The 16,356-nt window shown below is 35.2% G+C and overlaps 1 protein-coding gene and 2 non-coding genes across 3 annotated transcripts; 1 reads left to right on the top strand and 2 right to left on the bottom strand.

Moving 5' to 3' along the window:
* The first annotated feature begins 2,350 nt into the window (after positions 1 to 2,350).
* Positions 2,351 to 4,628, top strand: LOC102661451 (uncharacterized). Its single transcript, XM_006601566.4, has 6 exons — positions 2,351 to 3,495; positions 3,593 to 3,846; positions 3,934 to 4,101; positions 4,176 to 4,280; positions 4,376 to 4,448; positions 4,539 to 4,628. The coding sequence occupies exons 1-6, from the start codon at positions 2,950 to 2,952 to the stop codon at positions 4,626 to 4,628; spliced, it is 1,236 nt and encodes a 411-aa protein (XP_006601629.3). The 5' UTR covers positions 2,351 to 2,949.
* Positions 4,629 to 5,744: 1,116 nt separating this feature from the next.
* On the bottom strand, positions 5,745 to 5,940 carry LOC113000028 (U2 spliceosomal RNA). The gene has a single exon (XR_003265301.1). It is a non-coding gene; the product is annotated as a U2 spliceosomal RNA (small nuclear RNA).
* Positions 5,941 to 6,879: 939 nt separating this feature from the next.
* Positions 6,880 to 7,036, bottom strand: LOC113000046 (U1 spliceosomal RNA). Its single transcript, XR_003265317.1, has one exon. It is a non-coding gene; the product is annotated as a U1 spliceosomal RNA (small nuclear RNA).
* Positions 7,037 to 16,356: the final 9,320 nt, after the last annotated feature.

The following is a 16,356-nucleotide window of genomic DNA, read 5'->3' as shown; positions in this document are numbered from 1 at the left end:
AAAAACATTAGAAAAACAAACATGCATGAGAACGAAAACCAAACATCCATGAGAACATAAAAAACACTAAACAAACAACCATGAATTACCAGGAAAACATCAATAACAGGAAGCAAAAGTTAAAACTTCTCCACTCAACAAAAAATGGACAACAGCAAAGGGACCAAAAACACAGAAAAATGAAAAGTTAACATGCATGAGAACAAAAATAAAACATGCATGAGAATAGCAGGGAAAGAAAAAAAAACTAATACTGTCAACAAATCATTTCCTTACACCTTCAATGCAAAAGGAAAACCATCTTGGCCCTTTAACAAATGGGAATGGAGGCTCCTAAAATTACCCTCAGAACCTGATCAAGCAAAAAAAAAAAAAAAAACTCGTACTGTCAACAAATCTAAAAGAACCTGAAGAAGCAGAAAAATAAAAAAAAAAAATCCGAAGAAGAAGAATGCTAGAAATACCTTGGCAGCTCTGGTTGTAGCTCTAGACCAACGGGAAATGGCAGTTGAGGGAAATAAAAACAAAAAAAAAATGTGAAATTTAAAGGAAAAGATCCATATAAGTGTGAGGAAATTCGGAGACACGTTCCATCTCCATGATTTAGAGAACCACGAAAACTTCAAAAAGATTTGAAGGAAAAGATTCAGAAATAGAAAGATAAAAGATAAAAGAAAAAGAGGAGAAGATTGAGGAAGAGAAAGAGAAAGAGGGAGAAAGAGAAGATTGAGGAATAGAGAGTAATGTGGAGAAGATTGAGAAAGAGAAAGAGAAGATTGAGGAAGGGAGAGTAACGTGGGAAAGATTCAGGAAGAGAGAGAAGAGTTTCGATTATTAAGTGAAATTAAATGGGGAGTTGAAATCCGCCAATCAGGGAATAACATATGTTCAAAATTGCACATGCAACGCGACACGTGGCGGGGGCAACAGAAAAAAGTGCAAAAAAATAAAGGAGCAAAATGACCAAAAAATCGAAAAAAGTAACATGTGTCGCAATTCTAGATAGGAGCACAATAGACTTTTCCAGCTACTTCTTTTTTATAGTATATAGATACTCTCTTATAGATAAATGACGAGAGGGATTTATCAAGGTGTGAGAGGTTCACCCAATTTTATAATTTATAACAAATTTTAGACAATAATAAAAAAAGTGTGTTAGAGAATAGCATTTCTGGTTATCCTAAAATAGTTTTAAATGAGCTTTTTTTTTTTATTGTTGCATCAGTTCACGCTCGTACATAAATTTCATTAGGTTAATTATGAAAGCCCTAATGCTTAATTTAGGTGTTTTTGTTATAGTGGAACAATATTTCTACGTATAAATAAAAGAATGATCTTACGTAAGTAATGAAAACCATGGCGAAAAAACAATTTTCTCATATAGGTAGAACAATATAGAAAATTAGAAAACTATTCTTCCTAATTAATTCCATTAATTTTGTTAAATCGTGGTATTTTTACATTTTTCGTTACCCTCTATTCACAAGTTTATACCTATACTTTATATCACATTCATACTTCTTTTTTTTCTTTTTGGGCTAGTTACAATAAAATCTCGGCCTTTTCAATTTTTTTGCCGGATTTAACATGAGTGTTATATTTTGACACATATTTTCATTACTCCTTGTTCACGTAAACTCTTTACTTGTACTTCATAATACATTCATACTTCTTTTTTTAGGGCTAGTAACAGCAAAATATCGACTTTTTTTTTTTTGCCAATTATTTGGTCAGGTGTAACGCAAGTGTTAATAAATGTCGTATATATGAATAATGTTAATTTCACACGTTTTGACATTCTTTTTAAGATACTATACTCTCTTATAAATTAAAAGTTATAAAATTACAGTGAGATTCATCAAGGTATGAGGTCCAAACAATTTTATAATTTCTAACAAATTTTAGACGATAATAAAAAAGTGTGTTAGAGAAAATATATTCAAAATATATCACTAGCGTTTCAGGTAATCCTTAAATAGTTTTAAATAAACATTTCTTTAACTCTTACATTTTAGTTCACTATCTTATGAAAATTTCATTAGGTTTAATATGCAAGCCTTAATGCTTAATTCAGTTGTTTGTTTTTATAGTGGAATTATATTCTTGCATTTAAAAAAAGGAGTGGTCTTCAGAAAGTAATGAAAACCAAAGTGAAAAATATATAATTTTCTCATATAACTAGAAAAATATAGAAAAATAAAAAACTATTCTTCCTTTTTAATTCCATTAATTTTTTTAAATCGTGATATTTTGACATTTTTTATTACTCTTTGTTCACGCGTGTTAAAAACCTATACTTATATCACATTCAAACTTTTCTTTTTCTTTTTGGGCAAGTTACAACAAAATCTCGGCTTTTTTTAATTTTTTTTCCGGGTGTAGCGCGAGTATTATATGAAATATTTTTTCATTACCCTTTGTTCACGTCTCTTTACCTGCACTTTATATTACATTCATACTTTTCTTTCTTTTAGGGTTAGAAACAACAAAATATCGAATTTTTTTATTTTTTGCCAATTTTTTTTGTCAGGTGTAACGCAAGTGTCAATAAATGTCGCATATATGAAGAATATTAATTTCTCAAGTTTTGACATTCTTTTTAAGATACTATACTCTCTTATAGATCTAAATTACGAGTGGGATTCATCAAGGTGTGAGAGATTCACCCAATTCTATAATTTGTAAAAAAAAAAATAGACAATAATAAAAAATGTGACATGGTGTTTGACATATAATTACTACTTGTTATGTTGTTTACAATGACAGGGAAGTCTAACGATGTGAAATTTGTTTTACATGTAGGACTCGTTGGAAGAACAAGTGACACAGGGTGAGTTTGTCCCCCAGGGTCGTCATGATATACTTAACACGGCCATAGGAAGACCAGATCATGGAGGTCGTGTTCGTGCAACTGGGTCTGGGGTCACAATTAGTCAGTACTATGGGAGGATGTCACGTGCCTCAAGTAGTTCATCCATAGCATTCACCAAAGAACAGTTGGCTGAAATAGTAGTAACCGTTAGGGAACAAGTCATGAAAGAGCTTGAAGAAGAAAAGAAGCAAAGCCTACAGGCTTGGAAAAAGGAGCTGAAGGATGCCATCATTACTGACCTATTTAACGGAGACAAGGACTCAGCACTGACTAATTTTGACTTAAATGTGTTAGGTGCATGCGTGAGCACTAAGGAGAGCAATGCTGAAATTGCTGTGAACCCGTCTGGGGAAGTGCATGTTGGTCGTGTAACACCGCCTATGGGGTTGTACGTCCAAAGTCAAAATTGTACAAAGCAGGTGGCGTTGGCAAAAATTCATGATGGACCATCCACCATACATTGCGTAGCGTATGCAGATGATGTCGTAAGGGTTAGCGTCGAACAAGTAATTGATGGTGAAGCTGAAGTTCCATTACCGACATCAGAAATTAAGTATGTGAGAGATGTCGTTAACACATTCATTGCATGGCCATTGCCTTTGGTAAAACTGGTATCAAATGAGGTAGTATACTTTAAGTTCAGCCAATTATTATCTTTTCAACTGTATATTCCAAACTTTTGAACGTTCCTATAATCAATACTTTTGTTGCATGATATAGCATTCAGGCATCACTCCAGACAAAGTTGCCAATGCTGCCGAATTAAACAATGATGTTCCTAAGCAGGACCCCTTGCGTGAGTTGATTAAGACCCTTGTTGACATTTACGACAAGCCTGTTGAGTTTGTGTGGGATCTTACTGAATTTGGGATTCCAAATGTAAATTCATCGTTGTTCTTAACGTATACTGATGTCAGCGAAATAACATCAGGCGACAAATGCTTGAACATAGCCATACTTCAATTGTGGACCATGTAAGTAAAATCCATTCGTGACTATGAAATCCATATTGCTATGACATTTACGTGATCTTCAGTTATTTTATGACATGTGCAAATTAGGTATATGAATGAGTGGAGTAATGGCTTGGGTTATCGATCGGTGTATGGATTTCTTGAGCCTCAATCTACACACAATGCAAAGGACAGACATGGGCAATGTGAAGAATATATCGAAAAATGGCTTAAGGAATCGCAACGACAACTGTACATAGGAGCTTATTTGAATGAGTAAGTAAAATTCATTTTGGCAATGTTGTAACTCTTTTTGTCCTACTAATAAATAAATGGTGTGCAAATTGCAGTGCCCATTGGCAAATGGTTGTGTTGTGCCCTAAAGACAATGTCGTGGTCTGGTTTTGTTCAGTGCGTAGAAGGCCTGATGTTCATATCAAAACTGCAATTAACAAGTTAAGTATTATATTTTTAGTCGTTTAACTTATTTTAAAGTTGGACGCTGCGATTGTGAACATTATATTAACATCATGTTAATCTTCCAATGTAGTGCATACAAGAAATTAAACACGACTGCTGATGGCAAAGTTCCTAAAATTGGACCCCAGTGGCTTGAACTAAAGGTTAGTCGAACTACATACAATGTTTGAAACTTGAAATGTTATTAATCATGTTCAGCCCTACATTCAATAGTTAATTTGTTCTTCATGTAGACTCACGTTCAACACAGAGGCTATGAGTGTGGGTATTATGTGATGCATGAGATGTGGAACATAATTGGCGTGGAGTTGAAGAGTGATTAGACTGTGGTAAATAATGTACTCCAAAAACATTGACGGCAAATCGCCATATGTAGGCTCATTTAGACTCATTTTCATTAATTGTTTGTATTTGACAATGTGTAGTGGTTCGGTGATGGCTCGGCACTAGACTCGGAGGCGATCACAACATTACATAAAAAATGGGCAGCTTACTTTTTGAAACTTAGAACCATCCAATGTACAAAGCTGTAATTACATAGCATGTGGACATGAATTTTGTTTTACTGCTGTAATTGTTTTGGTTGGGTTGAACAGCGTTGCTCCTTTAATGGTTATTATCTTTCAATTAAAATATGAATGTCTTAATTTCATTTTTGTATGCTCCAAAACACTTAAGTATACATGTTATATATTTCTGTAAATATAGTGACTTCGTTAAAAGATTTTCATCAAATGTCATGGAGTTGCCCCCTCTGCCTGAATTTGAAGTTTCTCATGAAAAACCTTGCTTGACCTAGCTTAGTTGGTGCACCAAAGTCAAACAACCTTGCTTCACCTAGCTTTCATTTGAAGTTTGCAATTCATTCTTTTTCTTTTTCATTTTAATTTTTGCTTGACCTAGCTTAGTTGGTGCATCAATGTGAAACATGCACTTTAGCTGTCTCAGTCCACTCTGAAAGAATTATTAGGAACTATTTCTCTCTCACAGTAATTCTTTGAGGGTGGTTTGTCTTGCTGCGAGTTCAATGGCTGGTGTTGGTTCTTCTTCTTACAAAGGCAATGACAGCATTCTCTTCTGCTTTCACTGCAAGTCGAAGACAACAACCTTCATTAACGGATGGCAGCTTCGAAGTGGCGGTTTAGCTCTGCTCTGTCAAAACTGCGGGTGTGTTTTCTTTGTCCTCTCTTCTCTTATTTTTTCTTCATAATGTTATTGTTTTTCTTTGTTTCTTGGGTTAGTTTTTTCAACTAATGTACAATTTATTATAGATGCATGCCTTGATGATTTTATATATATTACTAATCTTTATAAGTTCTTGATAGATTTATGAGACCTATTCTGTATATTAATCTTGGGTGGGACGTGCCAGGCCCTTGAGAATTCTATGGTTTTCCCTTTTGCTTCCCTTCTTTTGTAAATAATTGAACTATCCTTGGGTGGGACGTGCCAGGCCCTTGTAGTAGTGCAAAACAAGAGCGACACTTGACAGCCTCAATAGCAAGCTACTGTAATAGACCCTCTCCCTCAAAAAATAAATTTAATACCGTGTGAACCAATGGTCCACATATCAGATATTAAACTGATAAGAACAGATACTACACTTGATCTTAGCCAAAAGGCCGAGAAAGGTATGCTTTGTACAATGTAAGTATTCAAATTTTATACTGGGAGCTTCAGCTGCCTGACAAAGTTCTGACAAATGTGGGACTAATTCATCCCAACATCCTAGCCAAGAGCAACATGGTTAAAAATTTAGATCAGCAACATAAAAGTTCAAACCTGAGACTAATGAAAGTTCAAACACATTATAATCTTCCCGTTGATATTTTACTTGGATATGTTACTATTACGTACTATGTTGATTCTTCTGACTTTGCTAATCATCATGGATTATTAGAACTGATAGGACTGATTCCTGCGTGGAAGAGGGTTATTTAAAATTTTACTAATAGAAGAACAAGATCTGTTGTATGTATTTCTTAGTGTTCAGATATGAATTTTTACACAGGTTGTGAATTAAAATTCATGGTAGTTATTTCTGAAAAATGTCAGCCCGGCACCTGGGCCCATCTTGTTGCTAAATAACACTAAGGTTGACGAAAGAAAAGACAATGAAAACAACACAATTTTCTCAGTTTTCATTGCCTATTAGAAGGAAGAAAAAGAAAAGAGTTTTCATAAGTTATGGATATATATTGACCCTCGTGCATGGGTCCATAGAAAAATTTAAAACTGGTGTCAACTTCATCATGAGAGTTTTGCTGATATTTTATTAAATAATACACACATTTCATTTAAATTAATTTATATTGGCTGATATCTTTTATTTATTCAATCTCCTTCCTCTTAGTATTTTGACCTATCATTATGACTAATCTGTTTACATTTGATTGGTTTCTTTAAATTACTACAATCTTCTTTCACATAGGAGAATGAAAAACTAACAAATAGCAGACCAAATTAGTGTAAGAGTAGCTTTTCCTGTAGCCTAGCGCCACTTTACCAGAACTAATCAAATTACGAAAGTTTTAGAAATCTAAATATAAAAACAAAACTTGTAAGTTGCATTGATAGGGAGCCGCACGAACGCAGGCTCCCACTACCACAAATTATGACGTAGGCTCTGCCACTTGGGCAGACCTTAGGAAAGCACCCCTCCAAAGTGCAATGGAAGTCACTTCCCTAGGCCATAGACCTTCTTGATCATTGATCCCGCCCAGGTAAGTACGTTACTCAGTGCCATACACTTCACTTTTATAACTCATTCGTCAGACCACTTTGACTCATATTTTCGATGTGGGGCTAGCTCTGAGGGATTTGGCTTTCTAATTAATCCATGGTCTCTACTCTCAAGTTGCAATATGCTCCTTCCAAACTTGAGTCATTATCAACATGTGTTGTGCTGAATCTTGTTGCAGAACCATAACTGAAAACAAACAATGGTGGCTTGAGAGGGGTTGGCTACTGCTTTGGCATGTAGAACTCTCTTCATATATGCTCTTGTGTCTTCTTTGTTTTTAATGGTACAAGATTACACAGCAGGTGATGTTGTTCTTTCAGTTTTTGGATTGTACCTTTAAAAGCCAAAAATGCTATGAAAAAGGTAGCAAACCTTCTTGCTGAACATTGTAATATGTAAGTTTTTCTACATTGATTTTAGCATCTATGAATCAGTCAAGCCAAACCAAAATGAAGCTGCAACAAGTTCAAATGATAGCATCTATTTCACAGGCTTTTGTTTCCTGTGTAAGTTAATTAGGAATGAGTTATTTCGCCAGCAGTTAGGTATGAACTACATGAATTCAATTGATTCTCTTGTTAAAATAACTGTTCCCTTGAACCAGGTGTTATGTGGGAATCATGTGTCCAATTTCTTAACTACAATGTGATGCAAGGTTCTTGAATTGGACAGTGCGGGTCCATTTTGATTTCATGCATAAAGCTGGTATTTATTCTTGGGATTATTTCTACCATCCAGGAAGCTTACTACAAAGTTTACCCTATTGAGGAATTACATTACATTAAAATACTGACAAAATATTGAATTAGTCAGGTTCCGCATTGAAGGAAATGATGCAGATTTCAGTTAATCACTTAAATCTATTTTGTTAGTTGTCAAACATAACAACACACTGTGATAGCAACATTTGTTGAAGCTGAAGCCTTCTGTTGAATGAAATGTGAGTTTTGTGCATCATAACTATAGTTTTCAGTGGTTTGGCTTTTAGTTGTCTTTTCTTATGATTTGGACCTTCTGATCTTTAACTTGCGATGCGGAATGCAGGGAAGAATCAAGATTTGTGAAGGAAAGAATGTTGATATGGTTTTGGATGAGGAGATTCATGAGTTGACACTGAAACTTCAGAGATTGCACAGGAGGTCGAAAGTCAAGGATTTAGGGGCCAGGAAGAACAGAAATTTTGACAAGCAGGTTTCTGTTCTACAGAGGCGACTGGAGCAGATTGGAGGGTCATCAGATGAGATTTATTTGAGGGAGTTTCAAGAGATGGAAAACATAAGCTTGTCAATTAAAAGAAGTAGCATAGCTGATGATAACGTTGTTGCAAGTGGAAAACTAAATGTAAGTAAGAAAGAAACCTTAATGATTTGCCCTCAAAACATGTATTGAGTTTTGGTTAACTCCATAAAATAAAAAAAACATCCCGGTATTCTTCTACATTTATCTGCTACGTATTTTGTCCAACCATGCCATAGAGCATTTTGTTATTCTCCAGTTGTCTTTTGTTGTTATTTTGGTGTTTTCTTCTCATAGATTTTATTAAAATTTACAGGTGGAGATTTTGAGGAGGAAAATGGAGGGATTGTCAAAGGGCATATTATTACAGAGAATGGAGGAAGAGTATAATTCAGTGCTGTCCACTGCTAGTAATTCTCTTGCTAGTTCTGGTTCAAATTCCAAAAGACTTGAATATCAAGATTCATCTTGGGTACGAGTACCTCATCAGGTATATATCCTTCATTTCTTTGTGTTGTTTTTTTGTTAATAACAGCAAGCAAAAATATTAAAGAATGAAAGGGAGCGTAAAGAAAGAAATTGAGACTGCAAAGGCATGTTTTATTCTTATATGAAACAACGTATTTAAAAACATGGAAAAGATAGTAACTGCTATCAAAAAGATAACACCACTAACAGATCATGCCTAGAGAATAGGATCAAAACTGTTTTATCCTATCAGTCAACATAACTTTTATTTTTCCTAAAAAATAGCAAAAGAATCTTATCTACTATAGTTTGTTAGACAGTTTCAACAGTCACATCTTAACACTCCTCCTTGACTTTGGAACTGCAAACTCCAAGCTTTTGTCTCAAGTATTCAAATTTGGCTTTTGGAAGTGCCTTGGTCAGAATGTCAGCACTTTGATTCTTTGTTTTGCAGTACAGTAACTTCACTTCTCCTTCCCTTTGAACTTCTCTTAGAAGAAAAAACTTTATCTTGAAGTGCTTAGTTTTGCCATGAAACACTGGATCATTAGCAATTGAGATTGCAGCCTGGTTGTCCACAAAAATCTGTGTGCTTTCTTCTTGTTTCATATGCAAATCTGTCATAATTTTCCTGATCCAAAGAGCTTGATTCACTGCAGCAACAACAGCTATATACTCTGCTTCTCCAGTTGATTAAGCTACAACTTCTTGCTTTTTAGAACACCAAGAAAAGACTCCAGAACCAAAGGAAAAACAATAACCAGAGGTGATTCTCATGTCATCAATACAACCTGCCCAGTCACTATCAGAATATCCATGGAGCTTAAAATTATGAGAATGAGAGTACATTATACCATAGTCTAAAGTGCCTTTAACATATCTAATAACTCGTTTGGCAGCTTGAAGATGAACTTCACTAGCACAATGCATGAACCTTGAAAGTATACTTACTGCAAACAAAATGTCAGGTCTGGTTGCAGTAAGATATATTAAGCAACCAATCAAGCTTCTGTAATGCATTTCGTCAACTTTATCAGCTCCATCATCCTAGCTAAATTTCTCCTTTTGGTTCATTGGAGATGTAGTGCTTTTGCAGTCTTCCATATGAAACTTCTTGAGTATTTCCCTTGCGTACTTCTTTTGGTGAATGAGGATTCCATCATGATCTTGTTTCACCTCCATTCCCAAAAAGAAACTCATCAAGCCAAGATCTGTCATTTCAAATGCTTTAAACATTTCAGCTTTAAACTCCTTTATGAGTTTCTCATCACTTCCTGTCACAAGTAAATCATCAACATAGATAGCAATAATGATTAAATTTGCATCTACCAATTTCACATATAATGCAACCTCACTTGGACTTTTGACAAATCCAAGATCCTGAAGATGATCATCTATCCTGCTGTACCAGGCCCTAGGAGCTTGTTTAAGACCATATAATGCCTTTTTCAACTTGTAAACTTTTTGCTCCTCTCCTTTGATTTGAAACCCCTTAGGTTGCTCTACATAAATCTCCTCCTGCAAGTAACCGTTTAGAAAGGTAGATTTTACATCTAAATGATAAACTTTCCACCTTTTATGTGCAGTCAAGGCAAGTAGCATTCTAATTGTATCAAGACGTGCAACTGGAGCAAAGGTTTATGAAAAATCCACTCCAAACACCTGAGCATAGCCTTTCACCACCAACCTGGCCTTGTATTTATTTACAGAACCATCTGGATTAAGTTTGGTTCTATAAACCCATTTTACCCCTATAGGTTGTTTGTGTTGAGGTCTGTCCACTAGCTCCCACGTGTCATTTTTTTCAATCATTTTCAACTCTTCCTTCATAGTATTTATCCACTTGTCATCCTTTTCAGCTTCTTTAAATTCTGCAGGTTCTAGGATAGCTACATTACTCTTTTGATAAATCTCAGATAAAGATTTTGTACCTCTGACAGGAATGTCATCTACATCATCATCAAGGAGCTGTGCGATTTCTGGCAGCTGCTTCCTTATTGGCTCATCCCAACTCCATTGTTGATCTTCCATAAATTTGACATCTCTACTCACAAGAATTTTCCCATTTTGAGGTTGGAAAATTTTGTAAGCTTTGGAGGTGTTGCTGTATCCAATGAAAACTCCGGGTTCTGCCTTTTCATCAAGTTTGTCCCTTTTAACCTGTGGAACATAAGAGAAACAAACACAACCAAAGATTTTTAGATTTTGTAAATCTGGTTTGTAACCAAACCAGCCTTCAAATGGAGTTTTTTTGTGCAGAACTCTTGTAGGTAGTCTATTCAGCAAAAATACTGCAGTGTTTGCAGCCTCCGCCCATAGCTCCTTTGGTAACTCCTTTTCATGCAACATACACCTTGTCATCTCCATGATATTTCTATTTTTTTCTCTCACTCACACCATTTTGTTGTGGGGTGTAAGGTACGATGAGTTGGTGGTCAATGCCAACTTCTTCACAAAATTTATCAAAAACATCATTTATGTATTCCTTCCCGTTGTCAGACCTTATTATTTGCAGCCTGTAATCACTTTAATTCTCCACCAATGCTTTAAATTTCCAGAAAATATTAGCAACCTCAGTCTTGGATTTAAAGAAATAAATCCAACAAAATCTAGTATAATCATCAATAAATGTAATATAATATTTATTACCATTTAAAGATGATACTCTCTGAGGTCCCCCAACATCTGTGTGAACTAATTGCAGCTTTTGAGTTGCTCTCCAAGTTAATTGAGGAAATGGTTTTCTGACTAGCTTACCATATTGGCAAGCCACGCAATCGGCTAACTTGTCTTCAAGCATTGACACACCTTTCACCAAGGCATGTTTTTGCATGTATAAAAGTCCAGCAAGATGGAAGTGTCTGAGCCTTTTGTGCCATAGTTCAACATTGGTGGTCATGCTTGAAAAAGCTATTTGCTTCTCCTCCATTAGATTTAAAGCATAGCTTTTAGCCCTCATTTTCACCCTGAATACGTCTTTTCCTTTTGCATCTTTGATCAAGCACCAATTTTCTTCAAATATAACTTTGAAGCCTTTCTCTACAAGCTGAGCAACACTAAGTAGATTTTGATCAATGTCAGGCACATATAAGACATCAGAGATATATTTCAAACCTGTCAAGCTTTCAATAGCAACAGTCCCTTTTCCCTTGACTGAGATGAAATCACCATTTCCAATTTTTACTTTGGAAACAATGGTTTTGTCAAGTTTTTTAAAGAGGTTCAGGTCATTGGTCATATGGTTTGTGCAACCGCTGTCTATTAACCATAAATCACTGGAACTATTGCTTGTGGCAAAGCATGTTGTGACAAAGAGTTATCTTCTCGTTCCTCCACAACCACCTTTGCTTCCTCTGATTTGGACTTTCATATTCGCTCTACATGTCCCATATTGCCACACTTTCTGCACTTGACATCTGGCCTCCACCAACATTTTCTTTCAGGATGATTTGTCTTTTTGCAATGCGGACAAGGAGGAAAGGTCTCACCTTGCTGCTTGTTGGAGCCTTCTGGTTTTTTGTTCCTCCATTTGTTGTTCTTCTTGTCTTTGCCACCTCTTGAATTTTGTGCTTTCGTATGAAACGCACCTTGTACCACCTCCTCTTGTCTCATCATTCTTCTCTGCTCCTGGGCTTGTAGAGCATTTATGAGTTCTCCCAAGGTGATGGTTGACAGGTCTTTAGACTCCTCCAATGCTGATATCTTCGATTCATACTTCTCGGGTATAGTGACCAGGATTTTTTGCACTATTCTTTCATCAGGAAAGTCCTTCCCAAGAAGCCTCTGTGACACCCTCTACCCCTCACATATATATTAATAAAGGAATAAAAATTCAATTATTAATTAAAAGTATTTTTAAAACATTTTTAAATACAAGCTTTTCAAATGGATAAAAGGCTCACATTCACTTTCTTCTACATCATATTCAAACTTGTCCAAATAAATAATAAAGTCATCTCGACTCAAAGAAAATCATATAAGTCTCATACAATTAATATAGAACCTATATCCTAATGTCACATCCTATCAGAGCGTGGTGTTCCCGTGTCCTCTAGCATGAGGTTCTTCATAGTCATCCACCTATTCATCTGCTCCCCCGAACACAAGTTCAAGATCATCACAGGATCCAAACACAACAACACACAGGGAATGAGTTATCACATTCCTAGCTAATAGAGAAACAAGACAATTAAATATACATATTATATAAATGAGATACCACTTGCTTAAACATAACTCACGTAACTTCACCACTTCATCATTCAAAATTCACTTTTCAATTATCAATCACATTACACAAGAATCCCACACTTCGATCAAGATATAATAACACATCAATTAGCAAGCATATGCAATAGTTATGCTAAGACTCAATCCTATATGCAATGTGGTACCATGTCAGTGAAAAACCACCCTGGGGCGCTTAGGAGTACATAACAAGACACACCACACAATGGGTTTGTCAGGTCACTCTCACTAAGTAAGATCATAGGGAGACCAGTCAGGGTCACGATGTTTTGCGAGAATGCTCCAACCATATGAGATCAGCTTAGGCTTAAAGGAGCACTCAAACCCGGTGACCCCCAAGGCCTACACTCGGAAGAGTCCGTCAGGGCCTCTCCCTCCTGATTCAGGTCCAACCCCTAAAATAATTTTTTGCATGCAGACACTGCTCATGAATTATACAATACCCACGACCTTACACTCGTGTTTTAAACACGTTCAACACAATCGCACTATGATTTAACATTGGCTCCTAAATAGGAAACCTACATTTTCTCTTTAACACTGCGCATCAACGCTTTTCTCAAGATAACATTGATCGGGTTATTGTACAATTCATAGCTTACAACACAAGTAATTTCACATCAAGTGTTAACTACACACTTATCCACAACTAGAACTCATTCACAATTTCACTTCTCATAGTGTGACAATCCACCATCACATGTTTACACGTATCTCACAAATTAACACATGTTCAACTTTACACTTATACTCAATCTCAATAACAATATTATAATCTCAAAGCAACATGTTATTCTACAATTCATCACATACTCACAATTTGAATTATCATTTCATATCCTCAATATAACAATTTATATAAAAGACTATCACAACATGAGGACTAAAATCCCTCAAATAATATTACACAATTATATCCAAATCATAGGTCCAAATATACAAATATCAAGAGCACAATTTATCAAGCAATTTTCATCAGGACATCAATATTTTATTTATAATCATAAAGGAAAAATTGCAATTTAACAAACATCCCAAAATAAAATCTCAATTTAATCCTCTAAGGATCCTTACACATGTTCTCACTAATCCCCAACTGTGAATAACTCATCCCTTACCTCTAAGCGGGCTCACGTGTCTTCAGCCAGCGATAGCAACATCTCTAGCGGTTCCCGGAAATTCTTTCAATTATTCCTCCGACTGCTCCGATAGAATTCCCAAACGTCAGAGAGACGGAGAAGAGATTGAAACCTCCACTTATACTGTCTTCATGCGATTCCTTTTTCTCCCTCCACGAATATTATCTCGCAAATCCCAACGGTGGAAGCGTGCGGAATTGCATTTCGAACAACATATCCAAATTTCACAATAATCCAACGGTTAACGAAACCGGGATCGTAGTTTTACCAAGACAGCTCTGGGTTTCTGCGGGAAAGAAAAAGGCTACAATGCGAAGGGTGTAGTATCGCGTTTGAGTGTAGTATCGCGTATCAACCAATTCAAGACTACTCTTGATTAGCCACCGCACTACGTCCTAAAAGGCTAAGATGGGTTAAAGGTAACTAAAGGTCCTCAACTTCATAGGTCGCTTGGGAATATTAATGCTGAACACGACTACTCATGCCAACATAGTAATATTCCCAAGATCCCTCCATTGAGCGGGGTTATCACATGTGCCACATCCGAAACTCACTCTCGGAAAGACACTATGATTATACCACCATCCTATCTTATGTTTCCCTCAAGTCCGGGTGTAGGACTTATCTCACCACTCACGTAAAAGATAAGCACTTAGGCACGTATTTACAGTTTCAAATAATAATAAAGCATAAAGATGAAGAATAACAAGATAGGTTTAACCCACTTAGGAGTGTGATCCCCAGTGGAGTCGCCATTTTCTGTCGCGGTGATTTTTGGATATCAAGCTATTGATTAGCATTGACTCGCATTTTTAAGATCACCACCGATCTTTTATTTTTCCGAAGAAAAGGGAGAAAGCTCGAAAAACCCTATTTTTGAGAGATCAAAGGTCCGGGGGTTGGTTACGCAAAGGGAAGGTACTAGCACCCTAAACGTCTATAGTACTCTATAGGAACCTCTTGCTTATTTTATCTTTATGCTAAATTAATTATTTGTTTGGAAATAAATGCTCAAGTGTGGAAAGATTAAAGAGGTGGGTTCAAAAGAAAGGAGAAGAAAAAAGTTTTTGTTTATTTTTATTTGATTTGGGAAGACAAAGTCTTTTGCCTACATACCCGAATGGGATCAAAATCATGTAGTTCGGAGTAGAAAGTCAAGTGATTGGTTTTTGATTGATTTTAAAGTTCGAAAAAAGAAGAGTTTAGGCAAGGTAAGAGGCCGAAAAGGCATAGAAGAAATAAAAGAAGTGAGTTCGATTGATTTTAAATTAGAAAAAATGTTTTGATTGATTAAAGATTGATTAAAGATTTGATTAAGAAAGAAAGAAAAGATTGACCCTTTTCTTTGAAATTTTGATTATGGAAAGTTTTTGTTTTTTTTTTTTTTTTTTTTTTTTTAATTATGCGGAGATAAGTCTAAACGCGCCGGATCCCTTAAAATGACGTTGGATCAAGTGAGGGTCCCTTTTCCTCGGATACGGTTCAAATCACATGATCGTCCTCGGCGGAAAACATAAAAATAAATGTGAGTGTCGGTGCAGATTCTCATTTTTTTTTTTTTTTTTTTTTTTTTTACATTGGACCTAGATACATTCTAATTGGCAATAATAAATAAAAATTGCAAATGCATTAAAATAAATATGCTGGAAGAAATAATAAAATGCATGAAATACAAAACAATAAATACATATGGTGCATAAAATAAATAAAGAAAATGAAATGCAAGACATAAAAATAAATATAATGCTGGAAATAAATAAAAAAAATGAAAATAAAAATGCAAGACATAAAATAAACATGATGCTAAAAAATAAAATAATGCAAGACATAAAGTAAATATGATGCATAGAATAAAAAATAAACAAAATAAAATAATAAAAATAAAAAAGCAAGACATAAAATAAGTATGATGCTGAAAATAAAATAAAACGAAAATAAAAATGCAATACAGAAAATAAAGATGATGCTAAAAAGAATGCGAGACATAAAAATAAAATGCAAGGCAAAAATAAATAGGGTACATAAAATAAAGAAAATATAAGTGCAAGACAAAAATAAATATGTGGCTGGAAAATAAAATGCAAGACAAACAATTAAACATGATGCTGGAAAATAAATAAAGAAAATAAAAATGCAAGGCATAAAATTAAATATGATGCGTAAAAATAAAAATGCAAGACATAAAATAAATATGGTGCGTAAAAAAAGAAAAAGAGT

This window comes from Glycine max, chromosome 17 (assembly GCF_000004515.6).
Source record: "Glycine max cultivar Williams 82 chromosome 17, Glycine_max_v4.0, whole genome shotgun sequence".
In the NCBI taxonomy this organism is placed as follows: Eukaryota; Viridiplantae; Streptophyta; class Magnoliopsida; order Fabales; family Fabaceae; genus Glycine; species Glycine max.
The sequence above is the reverse complement of the archived record's forward strand: the minus strand, read 5'-3'. Positions and strand labels throughout refer to the sequence as shown.

What these genes read in the sequence shown, in the direction of transcription:
- LOC102661451 (XM_006601566.4), top strand. Translation starts at nt 2,950, where the DNA reads ATGTCACGTGCCTCAAGTAGTTCATCCATAGCATTCACCAAAGAACAG. An exon ending in ATAGGAGCTTATTTGAATGA is followed by an intron (nt 4,102 to 4,175) that starts GTAAGTAAAATT and finishes TGCAAATTGCAG; the next exon opens with TGCCCATTGGCAAATGGTTG. An exon ending in CCCAGTGGCTTGAACTAAAG is followed by an intron (nt 4,449 to 4,538) that starts GTTAGTCGAACT and finishes TTCTTCATGTAG; the next exon opens with ACTCACGTTCAACACAGAGG.